This window comes from Choristoneura fumiferana, chromosome 15 (assembly GCF_025370935.1).
Source record: "Choristoneura fumiferana chromosome 15, NRCan_CFum_1, whole genome shotgun sequence".
Taxonomy (NCBI): Eukaryota; Metazoa; Arthropoda; class Insecta; order Lepidoptera; family Tortricidae; genus Choristoneura; species Choristoneura fumiferana.
The window spans coordinates 9,293,129-9,307,212 of record NC_133486.1 but is presented as its reverse complement, the minus strand read 5'-3'; the positions used below and the strand labels follow the sequence as shown (position 1 = coordinate 9,307,212).

The 14,084-nt window shown below is 37.1% G+C and overlaps 1 protein-coding gene across 2 annotated transcripts in view; it reads left to right on the top strand.

Annotated features, from left to right (window-relative positions):
• The window catches only part of LOC141435734 (uncharacterized), a 40,680-nt gene that overhangs the window by 19,914 nt on the left and 6,682 nt on the right, over positions 1–14,084 (top strand). For both annotated transcript variants that reach the window (XM_074098501.1, XM_074098500.1), the window contains one exon: positions 13,191–13,355. In XM_074098501.1, the coding sequence (XP_073954602.1) occupies positions 13,191–13,355 (165 nt within the window). The remainder of the gene's footprint in view (positions 1–13,190; positions 13,356–14,084) is intronic.

Below are 14,084 nucleotides of genomic sequence, written 5' to 3'. Positions count from 1 at the left end.
TTTTAATTCTTGAATTTTAAATAATAAGACTATGGCTAAATGGCCACTAGTGTCTTGACCAATTAACTTCATTTGACTTGTTGAATGTCCCCTTCCAGTTAACAAGTTTTATTTGAGGTAAAGACATTTGGTGAATTATGATTCCTCGTACGGTATTTTAAACTGTTCAAGCAAGGAAGCACCTCGCTTCAACGTCCATTTGCTAACGTAACGCTAAAACAATGTGATTGTGCGCATAAACCGCTTACCAACTGGCAATGCTTCCATTGTTCCCTTTGGCATGCATCCTAAGTTTGCAGTTCGGTATTAAGTAGGCCTAAATAAATATAGAGTTAGCCAAACTGTAAAAAAAATGAGCACTTTAAACCAAATAAAGAAGCCACCCGCAAATGTCTTCATATATTAAAATTTTGAAACTAAAATCAAGTAAATAAAAGCAAGCATGCAAGGAACTAGGCAATTCGCCCAAAAAAAAAGGATTTCATATCGTACAACTGAGATGGACTTCATAATAATTTCATAAAAGAGCAAAATTAACGGTTTTGTTCGGTCGGCACGGTGTTCGACAAAGATGTCTAACGAAAGTTAGAAACATGGAATACAAAATCTGACGAAAGCCTAAAATCGACTTGACGATAACACAATGAACCCAGTTTGAGGAATTACCTACAAAACTTCACGACTAAAGGAGCTACTTACATTAAAAAAAAAACGGGTCTGAATTTATCCTCCATTTAAGAGTGACGATACCACAGAAAGAAAGACACCACGCAGACGTTAAACTTATATTTAACACCACCCTAGTGTAAAATCATCTCCCAGCCTATATACGTACCACTGCTGGGCACAGGCCTCCTCTCGGAAGGGAGAGGCCCCAGTGTATAAAAAGTGGGATAAATAGTAAATAGTCACAAGATGTCTTGCCGAGTTCTAGTATTTTCCTCCTAATTGAAAAACAGAAAGACACCAGGGTTATTGTATATAATTAAGCTCGTGGGAAATCGTAATGCGTAATGTGGTAGCTAGTCAGTCGTAAATTTTACCACTTATATTAACTTTTTTAGTCGTAATCGTAAATCGTGTAAATTATTATACCTTACTTTGTTTATAATCCAGGGTTTCGATAAAAGCTCTAGTAAGTAAAGTAAATGGATATAAACATAATGAGCACACTATGAAAATTAAAAATATTTTACTATAAAAATCGCAATATATGTGTGAAGTAATTTATGAATAGCTCATACTTTGCTCTATCCTAATGTCGTAATTTGTTCACAATCGCATCGTCCGACACTGACACGACATATACAGAAACTGCAGTAAACAATGTTCGCATACTAATTCTAGAGTCGACTAAATAAACACAGGTGTACGAAGATTACGATTCACCTCAACACAGTTCACCATATTCGGGATATCATTGTCGGTTCACATTTATTTTCCGTGTGACTGTATCCTAATGTTTCCCTTATAGGGACAGGACAGATTTTTTTTGTAATAGTAAGGCTCCAACTCTGAAATTGTTGTTTATTTTATCTTACTTATTTAACTCAAACTAGCTAAACACCCCCCTCGCGAGACTTCCTATCTTTAGTGCCAGATATAAAAGGGCTGTTTAAAGTTTGAAACATGTACCCGGTAGTTTAAGCTGTGCCTTGATATGTCTGTTGATCAGCTATTAAATTTCATTAAATTTGTTTACACAGCTTTAGATACTCTTCAGTTTAAACAGGGCATCATCTGATTTGTAATGCCCTTGATAAGAGTATTATAATGTAGGTCTGCTCCTCAGGGCCAAATTATAAATATCCTATCTATCCGTTTGAATTTACGTACTCTACTATGTATAAGATGCATTCATTAGACTTGACCTTATTTCGTGATTGTACATGGGATACACTAAAGCGTGCTTCGTTAGTGGTTAAGTTTTATTATTATGTAAAACTCTAACGCAGTACTTTTCTAAGGTCACAGTATGAAATGACTACTTCTAGTCCACCAACCTGGAAAGGTTGGTAGATATATCTTGTCTAGCTGGAAGCATCGAGCACAAGGGAGAGCTTTTTAAAAATAGATCCGTGAAAACCACATAGCAGCTCATTTCTTTAAAAAATGAAACTTGATATTTTTTGCTAAAAATAATTAGTGTGGAGTACAATTTAAAATGCGGACGTTTTGCTCCCGTGGTCATTTAAATTGTGGTCGTTTGATCAATGTGACATTTTGATTTGTTGTGTTCCCATGACATATTACGTTACGGACTTTTAATCAACGAGGACGTTTTGCTATGAGGAGCTGTCAATCCTAATAGCCTAATTCCACCTACCTACCCAGTTTCCTATCCACTTATAAGTAGTGCGGTGTGATTCAGAATCACATCTCCACGAGCGAGTGTCTATGATTTGTTTGTACCAAGAGAAATGCTGACCTAACGGTTATCAAAACATTTTTCAACCGACGTCACTGTTCTGTTCAACCCTGTCAATGGTCTGATTTAGCTCCTGAATCAACTATGCCATGTTAATGGATCAGGGACATCAAACGTCAGCGGGCAACTGTGAGTCATTCAGTCAGCTAATCTAATCAGATGCAGCGCACGAGTCTGTGAATACAGCACCTGCATTGTGCCTAGCGAGCCATAACATTTTTACACAGATCAGATTGTTATTAAAATTCAAGACCGTCAAATTAACGTGGAATAGTTTTTCAGATGGATTGATTTTCAGGATGGTGGAGGACTATGTCAAACAGTGGACGTCCTACGGGTGATATGATGATGATGGTCGAGTGTTTCAGATCAAAAGTGATGTTAGTCGCATGCGCAATTGCGCACCGCACACAATGATTGAAAAATTTTAATAATGCTTTTCTAGTCTACCCGTGGCTATTAGACCTGAAAAGGATTGGAAGTCTGTGACTTGTATTTTTTATTATCAACTCTACATTGATTCACTCATTGGGTGAAAAATTAATTATTAATATTTATTACGTTCTTAATTTGTCAGCTATAAGCATACGATGATTTTGCAATCACGCAATTACAATTGATATCGAATGAAGCGTGACTCACAACCAGACGTGCAAAAATGCCGTCTAGCATTTACAATGTGTATCTACAATAAAACTATAGACATTTGCTACATTTATTTACAAAATCGCGCTTTAGTGATACTAGTGCAGTCGTGATAAACGGCACGACTAACGAATTACATTTTCTAGCGCTAGCTTAGCACGTTTAGCTGAACTGCCTACATTAACAACCGCTTTCCAGCAAAAAATCTCTACTAAGACATTAAGTTAAATAGGTACCGTTAAAACTCGAATGTATAAGCTTGAAATTGGGCTTTTAGTAGCCATGTGCTTACGGGACTTTGTGATCGCTTTCCATAATTGTTGACCTATAAAATAATAAACAAATAAATATCATGGGACACTTGACACCAATTGCGTTGCACCAAAGTTGATTCTTGCGTAAAAGGTACCTAATTCGAGCAATTGTATGAGCTATGAAACGAAGTTCGATAAATCATTTCTAAGTTATAACAAAATTCTGCGAATAGTGTTATGGGAAACGATAATCGATGAAACAATTTTTGGTAAAATGATGGATTACCTCAGTACCGACCGATTTTTTCTTTCATAAACAAGAAATGCAGACGTTTTTGTTACAATAGCACGGCTCAATAATCCAAAGGCATTCATAAAAAATCGTACGATAGCTACAGCTGACTGAAACCATCACGTTCTGTTTAATTATATACCTACTGGCCTCTAAAAAACCTTTAGGTGCTAATTCCATTGATTGCCATCTACTAGTTAGTGACTTCGCGCTGAATAGAATGTTCATTAAATGATGGCAAAAAATCTATAGTGCGAGTTTTTATCGACGCTAAATAATCCTAGGCGCCTATGAGTAAATACAAGTCATTTGCTGATACTAAATGTTTTTCGGTATGTTTACGCACTAGAGGCACCAGTGGCGTGGAATTAACATATTTATTAGGCTACTCGAAGAGTCAGAAAAGCATGATTAAAGTATGTTTCGGGATGCATCATCTCTCAGTTAATACATTACAATACAATAACTCTTTATTGAACACCAATACATGTTTAGTAAAAGATACAGAAAACCAGATAACCATACAGATTTTCTAAGGTAAGTAATCGGTGCACATCATTTGCCATTCTCGCCATCATGACGTCACATAAAAATTTAAGCAATCCTGTGAAACATCGTATATAGACAAGTAAAAATATATTATACTACTAATGTTTACCCGCGGCTTCACACGCGTAAGCCATTAAATCCAACAGTTGAATTGAAATTCCGGGATTCTACAAAACTCCCATGGGAATCCCCAAAACTACATTCGAGATTTTATCCTGATGAGAATAAATATCTTCTTTCTTTTGATCCCGTGGGAATGTTGAAATGTTAAATCTTATACCAATTTTAAAGAAAGGCAAAAATACATTTGTTAATAAAATACAATATGGTATTAAGTACACATAGACAACACGAAGGAAAGTATGTGTCATTGCGGCTCTGAAATCTGTGAATTGGACACGGCTCAGAGAGTACTCCAAAATTCGAAAATCGAAGTTCGTATCGTACCATCCCTCTCACTCTCGTATAAGTGTCAGAGGGACGGAACGATACGAACTATACGAATACGATTTTCGTAGTAGCCCCGCAGCATAATGCTGAAACGTTAATAATAAACACCCCAGCGCTGATTTTCAGCCAGCACCGTTGGTGACACTCATTCAAATCCACCCAGCGACCAAAAATTCCCGTCTGAATTCCCACGGTCTCAATTGACGTTACGTTTAAAGCAACCGCGCCAAATCTCATGACCCTGAATTCTCCTGAACCAAGCCAGATTTTTGTACCGATCCCGGTCGGGATAAAATGTAGCCTATAAAATGTTATTCTGAGCTCCATTATTGTAACGTTTCATAAAAATTATCTATAGAAGAAGCAAGAAGCACCTAAGGCAGCGTAGGCGCGTTGCGTCTCACGCACTATATAATTGAATGCGACGGCCCCAGCTATGCAATGCCTTCATTATTGCATTGTTTAAATAATTTAACAATAAATAGCGGCGACGGGATGTCGTTTCGCTTTGGTTTATGTTATATGATTTATCGACAGCTATGCATAAAAACCTAATTTGTTGATTGTCGTCATGAAATCAAACCTGTCTATATCTCAAACATTTTATCTCACTAATTTATAACGAAATTTTGTAAGTCTGTTTGTTACCTTTTCACGTCTAAACCGCTTAACAGATTTACATGAAATTCGGTATACAGATAGTTTGAGTTGAGTCCTGGGGAAGGACATGGGATAGTTTTTATCGCGGAAAATTGCACAGTTCCGCGAGATGGCCATAAACAAATTCGACGCGGACGGTGTGGATATAAATAAGTTGTTATAAAAATAAAAGCTTGAAAAAAAAGAAATCTCTTTCAGTTTCTAGGTAAATTTCTTTCAGAGTTATAATAGTATAGAAAGAAAGAAAGAAAGAAAGAAAGAAAGAAAGAAAGAAAGAAAGAAGACATTTATTCACTTACACAGAAGACACACATATACAGCAAAATTAACACAAATAAAATAAAAAAATTACAGAAAAACACATGAAAACATTAAATACAATATACACAATGTTGTGTGTCCCCGCGAAAGTGAAACGGTCGCTGACTCAGCATTATGCTCAGCAGTATGTGTTGTGGATTTAAAGAAATGTAATATTAGATATCTACTTTGGTGGGCATATAGACGAATAGGCTCAGTTTGGTGATTACTTTTATGTAGCTTTTACTTGAGCAGTAGGTAAGTACCTGTTTTCTTTCTGAGTAGAATAAAATACAAGTACGCTCGTGTTATATTGTCTAATGATAAAAGTGGTACACCTCTGTCATTAAGCATTAAACTTTGCGGTGTACGTCTGCTCCGTTTGTGTGACATGCATTGTATGCAAAAATGCTGGTTTATGTGAAAGTGCTGCAAACACATCAACTTTCGTATTTTCGCATAATTTTGAATATAAGTAGACAGGTAAAAGAGGCATAGAAATTAACACAAACAAATTCGTTGTTTTATAAAAAGAGCATGATATTCTTTTCAATGTCAGTTTTACTCACAAGTCAATGTGACAATGTATTGTTTTTTGTTCTGATAAATGAGAGGAACTGTCTTAAAAAAATATAGTCAATTTAAAAAAAAAAACGTAAAAATTACGTTGTTTTCTATAATATGCTGGTACTATGTACGATTATAGTGTAAAAGTTTACATTACTCTTTTGTAGGGTTGCCATCTCTAAAATTTGGCAACCAGGACAAGACTTTCATATGTTTAAATTGCATATACCTAATGTTCATCCTGCTTATATACATCACAAGCTAAACATGCAATTACGAGGCAATTGAAACGGACATGTTTACTAACTAACCTGCTAGCATACTTATATGTACAACTATAGATAATAAACATACACAACTGGTTTTTCCGTATTGAAATTCACCGTCCATCGCGTAGGTAACGGTTTTAGCAATAAAGCTAATTATGCTATCAGTATGAGCATATCTATAGGTTTACAACTCAATCGGGTTTCCTTATAATAGCACAGCACCTTATAGAGATAATATCAAGTTCCCTCGGGAAATGGAAATCTGAGATCTTAGCACTGTTCAGTCGTGTAATATATAGCATTTTTATTCCTAACTTATAGTCAGTTCAGTGTTCTTGGACTGACTCTAGAGTAGACTAGTTTCTTATAGCTGAAATACTTATGAGGGTGCCAGAAGCAACAAACAGACTCGAGTATCTTTAACAGCATTATATAGTCTCCGCTCTTCATACAAACGGCAACAGCGATTTCCAACCTCTAAACCTTAGTTCGATTGTACTTCACTATGTTTTCAAAAGTACTTACTTAAACTAAAGAGAAAAATATACATAAATATACCTCTAGGTAGCAGTGACATAGCGTGAGATCTTTTCGTAGTAAAGCCGAAGCAAAGATCGCATGTATCTTTCATAAAATAATCATGTATGTCCTGTAGTCCTATTTTGTAAATATTGGGCAAGCCGATGAGGATAGGGTTCTATAGACGCTTCGCCACTGCTAGGTAGGTATACGTAAGTTTTTGACCAGAGGCCGTATTATATACATTCACCATCTCTTTCTACTTTTATCCTAAACCGTATGACAGAAGTGGCGAAAACGATTGTGATTCAGAGTACGTTAAACAATATTTAAGGTTCCTAAGTCCATAGATAAGACTACAATCGTACCATTTTTTTTTTCGAAACCTCCAAGTTTATTGGAGCCTATGGCAGCAATGCTTTGTCTTCACTTTCATTCCAGTTCTCGCATGTATGCTTCTCGCACTTCCATTCCTCATAGTATCCTTTCTCGCATCCTTCATCTTTCACATTCTAAGGTCGGGACTAGACCTTCTAGTTCTCTATTCTACTGTTCTTTCTTTTGTTTTAGGGACTCTTACACATCATAAGGCTTGCTCCTTTTTAAGGGATTTCTTGAATAAAATAATAAGGATCAAGGCGGAACTGAACTGATCGTTGCCAAATAATATCAACTGAACCTGAACCATCTCCACTGCATTATTTTAAATCTGCATTTTATATGTAGCTAATAATTCGAAACCAGTTTCTGTCAAAGATGACTTCAGCGTTTCGATTTAGCGGCACGCGATTGGTATTGTGATCGAATGCATTAAATCTCAGGTTAAATTGGTATAGTCCTGCTAAATGCCTAAAATTTATTTAGAAAAATATCGTTTACTCTTAAGTTAACGACTCTTAAAAGCCATAAGCCTTTGAAAAGCAACTAAAGTGAGTTGGTTTGAGATTTTTTTTTAAAGTATTCGGCTCGACTACTTTCGGTGAAGGCACAGGTGTAGGCTTAACACTAATTATTATTCGTAAAATCTGAAGATCGAACCGTTACTTTACTTTATTTTACTTTAGTAAAATGAATAGTAATGAAGTTTCGAAAATAAGAGTAATACTTGTTGCTCAAAGTACCATTTTTTATGCTATTACAATCCACCGTAAAGTGAAGAAAAAACGAATTTATTGTTTTATAACTTAACTAATTAAGACTAGGATAGGTATATCTAGGTCAAATAACTATGCTTGCATGGTTTATCTAACATAACCTAACGCCACGTACGTAAACACTTACATTATTACTGAATACCACAAATATAGTAAGCTTTACAAAAACAGATGTGTACAAGGGTCCCTATAGGCAGAGATTTAGTTTTGTCGTGTATTCTACCACTTCGAGAAATCATTTTCATTAATCATTCATCTCGATAATGGATAATGGACAATTACTTTATGACTGACGTTTTCAATGTCACGCTATGCGCCATTGTCTCTTGACCGCTATTTTTCCGTCATGCTATGGCATTAGCTGACTGCCTTCATAGGACTATGAAGTAACTGATGTTAGTTTTTCTTAATGGATATAAATAGACTAGCTTAAGCCAGCGGCTTCGCCAACTTGAATGAGAAAAAAAACCGGCCAAGAGCTTGTCGGACTCGCCCGAAATAGGGTTCCGTAGCCATTACGAAAAAAATAAGTAATATAAATATGCTTACTATCATCCTGAATTTGTTAATTTTTTTCCACCCACCGGTTTAGATTTTAGAGGGCTAGAGGGACGCTCGATTTTAATGAAAATTTATCAAAATTTGCACTTTAAAGTTGAATATTTTGCAAACAAATCACTGAACCGAAAATGGCTTTAAAAAACCTATCCAATGATACCCGAAACTATAAGATTGGATGAGAAAAAAAAACACCCCCACTTTACGTCTATGGGAGGTACTCTAAAAAAATTTTTTTTATACCATTTTGTCAGCATAGTTTACATATATATTCGTACAAAATTACAGCTTTCAGCTGCTAGAGCATTGATAGTCCCTGAGCAAAGCCGCGGACGGACAGACAGACAGACATGGCGAAACTATAAGGGTTCCGTTTTTGCCATTTTGGCTACGGAACCCTAAAAAATAGTTCGCTATCCCGTGGAAATTATGAAAAATATGTTGTAACAATAAGTAATACGTCTCAAAGCAGAAGTGTGCCTCAAATCTCTAGGCTGTGCGATCTGTCTGTTATTATCATCATCATACAAGCCTATGTACGGTCAAGGATTTTAATTCATGAGCCACCATGGAACCTTTTCAAAGGAAAAGTCATTAAGAGTTTCATTGTTAATTAATGCGATGTCACTATGACGTTTACTGTGAAATGGTTCCATGGTGGCTCATGGATTAAAGTCCTTGACCGTACATCCCACTGCAGGGCACAGGCCTCTCAGAATGACAGGACTTTGGCCGTAGTTCCGACGCGGGCCCAGTGCGGATTGGGAACTTCACACCACCTGTCTGTCACTCAATTAGTTTTCCTTTCATGTGTATACTCGTATCTATAAGAAGATGTTTACAATTAATTTGATTATTTTGATGTAATTATTGTTTTTTTTTAACATACTGATACCTATAACCTTCACTTGTAACTTTCTATGTACCTATGTAACTCTTTGAACTGTTTTTCACTCCTCCCACTTCTTGTGCACTTCTTATTTGCTGGTAACGACAATTCCTTTTGTGGGATGGATGATGGAAAGATTTACCAACAATAATCTAATTCTAAAATTTGTTTTGTTGACGAAGCCTGTTGCGGATATCGGTTTATTCAGATATGACGAACCTTGTGGATATAATCTTTAATGTTCACCTGACGAAACCCGCGCTGGGCATGTGGTTTATAGTGAATAGTGATCCATCTCTAAATTAAGTAAATGTTGTGTAAATAAAAACTAAAATAAATAGAGAAAACAACGGGACATGATAGAAGTTATCAAGTCCTCGTTATTTAATTGTGGTAATGGAATCAATATTTTCTTATGCAACGCAAGCAAATCGAAGTCAGAATAAGAAAATGTGCAAAAATCACTCTTTGACTATTAACATACTAACCACGTGATATTACACCGATTATCCTTTGGATTCTTTACTTGATAGTTTAACTTCGTAATTCAAAATTTGAATTACAGAGTTTATTTTAAAAACAAGAACATGTTAGTGGTTTTGAAATATGGAGATAGTAAACTCAGTGTCCATTACACGTTATGTAATTTTCATGCAAATCCAGTATTACTAATGCCTGCTCTGAATTACCCAACACTAGTGCGCCGACAACTGTCGCAAATGACCTGAAACATGTAAACACTATGGGCACTGGGCAGCCTTGAAATGTGACCCAAATAAGTCACATTATCCTCTTTTTAAAACACGCAAACAATTTGAACTTGGACAATTTTACTTCGTATAAATTATATGTCAGACAGAGACATCACGTTATCATTTGTGAATTTTAAATTAAAATATGGTAAACGAAATATTTGTGATATGTTTTTATTTATAACTTAAACTCTCGTGAGACATATTGATAAAATTGCTAAATTAAATGGTTCAACTCACGATAATAAGCCATGCCCTTTACTACGAAGTGCAAAATTCGAACTTCGTGTCTTGCTGTCCCGCTGACGCTAATATTTTTTATTACGAGAGCGAGAGGGACGGTACCATATGAACTAGACATGGGTAATCTCAACTCCGCGAAGTGATCTGACTCACTAGATCCAGCTCCGGTGTCGGTACCGAATCCGCTTATTGAATCCGACTCCTTTATTGACTCCGGTTCTTTCGAGCGATTATTAATTTATCTATGGCCGATCCGCCCCGGCTCGGTTCGGTCGGTCGGTGTCGGTACGGTACTGCGGTGCCCCACCCGCTGACTGAACTGAAGTACAGATTCGTGAGAGAGAGAAAGATTCGTTCGTTAGTCCAAGTCCGAGTACCGAACCGAACCGACCAACCAAACATAGATAATAAGATCCAAGTCCAAGATCCGATCCGCAGGGCTACTACGAACCGAACCGAACCGAACCGACCAACCAAACATAGATAATAAGATCCAAGTCCAAGATCCGATCCGCAGGGCTACTATGAAACTCCAAAATCGAAATTCGTGTCGTGCGGTCCCTCTGACACTTATACTATTTAATACGAGAGCGAGAGGGACGGTACGATACGAACTTCGAGTTTCGTAGTAGCCTGCCGATCCGATCCGAGCCGAGCGAGAGCGAAAGCAGGCGGACGGAGCGAGTCAGTGTGAGTGAGCGTGACGGCGATCAGGAGCGAGGCGAGCCGCTCGATCCAGTCGGAGTTAGTAACTCCGGAGTCAATAAGATTTGAAAGGAGTCATTAAGGGATTCGGATCCGCTTGAGGATCTGACTCTTTTGAATCTTCAGATCCGGATTTACCCACCTCTAATATGAACTTTGAATTTCGTAGTAGCCCTGGAACTGTCCCACTAGTTTCGATCTTTTCGGAAGATCACTGCCGATGATGACGAGGCCGACCGTTGGTGACCGGCACCGTGTCGTGAACGTACTCGCCTATGAAAAAGATCTGCCAAAAATATCGAAACTAGTCGGGAGGTGGCTGGCTTACATAATACATATAATCGTGAGTTGAACCGTTTAATTTACTTAGTAATTTTATTGATATATTTGTAAATATTTTATTGTACAAAAAGATTGTAGTGTGTATCTCTCCTCACAAGATATCTCATTTAATTAAGGCAGATAAATTAGTTTCTTCCATACAGGAAGCATTTGTGTCGTGATTGAATGCCTAGTAATAAAAATCATATAGTTACTTATTACTAGCGTTACATACTCATACTGTAATGATGAATAAAATCACGCTGGCAGTATAATTAGTTTTTAAGTAATTTCTAAATGTATGACTAATAAACGCAGTTTTAAATGACGCATAAATACCAACCACATCGTATGTCAAATAATGACCAAAAAACAGATAAAACTATGTTTTTCCTTGAAATGTTATGTATGTCATGTACTTTGTTTCTCATAGTTTGCATAAACTACATAATTGCAGATAAGTTGTAAAAATTGTACTGGAAGTCTTTTTACACTGGCTGTTCTGTATACTAATTGTTACAGCATGCTGTGTAATGCTAATGTAAGATGTTTGGCGACCTATGTTCATACGTTATATGGTCGGTCTGTGTGTCTGTGAAACAAAGTGAGTGAGGAAAGCATTCTCGGGTCGAGGCAGTCAGGCTTTGTCACTCATCTGTTAGGTTCGCCAATTTCAAGCTTTCTTTAAATAAACAAGTGAAAACTGTGGTTGTGACGCGTAGATTCAAACATTTTACGTGCTATATGTAGGTATAGTGCTAAGTTTTATGTGCCCATTTGGAATGTGAAAGATTTAAATGAGAAAAAGTTGCCGCCTTGTTTATATCGGAGGACTATTCATTTATTTATCGCAGGTTGTTCAAAGTCAAAGTCAAAGTCAAAATATCTTTATTCAATTTAGGCTATAACAAGCACTTATGAATGTCAAAAAAAATCTACCACCGGTTACAATTATTCATATGCAAATTGACATATTTTTTGAATAAACACCATGACGAATATAAATATCTTGAAATTAACGACTTGCTTCATAGTTATGAAAACTTAACTGAATCTGTTGACTACTGTTACATAAATTTGAATTAACTTAATTTTAATTTTAATTAATTAAATTAATTAGTTGTTCGTTTTTTTTTGGGATAAGATTTAAGTAAACAGAATAAAAACAAACGAGCTCCGTATTTAATTGGGAAAATTGACTAAGTATTGCAAAGCTTCTAACTTTAAAATTATGCCTGAAGCTTTGTCCTCATGAAATTAATAACTAAAAAAAAAGGCTGACTCCTTATTCCGTGCACCTAAATGATCCTCAAAGAATATAGGTACTGCCAAATGTCACGTCTCTATAGCTGCAATAAATATATTATTAGGCTGTGAGCTGTCTGTCAGTCGATCCGTTTCGTTACTCTTTTATAGCCAATGAGTATCTGTGACAGTTGGCGCTAGTATCGTGAACTTGACATTTACGCCACGTTGGTGATTGCTCGATTATTTGATTATCTAAATGAGCCAATCGCAAGCAAGACCGCAACGTCAAACGGACCTCACGATACTAATGCCATCTAGCGATATTTCCCCTGTCAAGAAACTCTTACTAATCGACAAATAACTCAATAAATCATTTTGTCATTCCAGCGGCAGTCCACATAGCGGGTGTGGTCGGGGCGATAGGCACCTCTATCCTCGGAGTGTTCTGCGTGCTCTCGGTACTCCAGCTCGCCATGATTTCCTCGAAGGAGCGCGTCGGCCTAAAGTACACACACCTCGTAATGGTCAAACTGGCGCTGGCGCTGTTAGCCGGTAAGTTCAGAGTTTTTGCGATTAGTCTGGCAGGCATAGGCAATGAAAAGCAAAACCTCGTTTTGGCAACCCTAAAGCCCAATTTACACCGCGAGCGGGATCGGACTCATTTATGACTTACGAACAGTTTAACTTACATCGACCAACTTCAGTAAGTACTTTCATGGAGCCAATCGTTGTAGGTTAAATAAAGTCAATATGAGTCCGCTGCGCTCGCGGTCGAAACCGGGCTTATAGGTACGCTAGCTGGCGCGGGTGCACGGAGTGGGCGCACGCCTGCGGCCCAGCTCCGTGCAAACCGCGTCAGCTGGCGAAGGCCTTAAAATGACTCCGGCACGCAGCAATGTAAATGAGGGCTATCGCGTATGAATTCGCCGCTAGAGGCGCTAGTGTAGCGTGAGGTCTCTGAAATGTCAAATCTCATAGTTTTTGGGTGAGCTACGCGGGTTTATTTATAATTAGAATAATTTTGTAAATATTTTGCATTACCTGAAATTAATTATGGCAATTATGCGTTACGGGGCAATGAATTTCTGTGTTTTGAGACAGTTTTGTCTTTCGGAAACTTGTCCTCCCTTTTTTTCCGAACAAAACGGGACTACGCAACACTGTGGTTGCTTGATATTTTTATGGTACGGTTTTAAGGTGTATTAAATATGATTTTAATCTAAACTTTCTTTTCACGCCCGTAATAACAGACTTTGAAAGCCACACTTAAAAACCTCACAC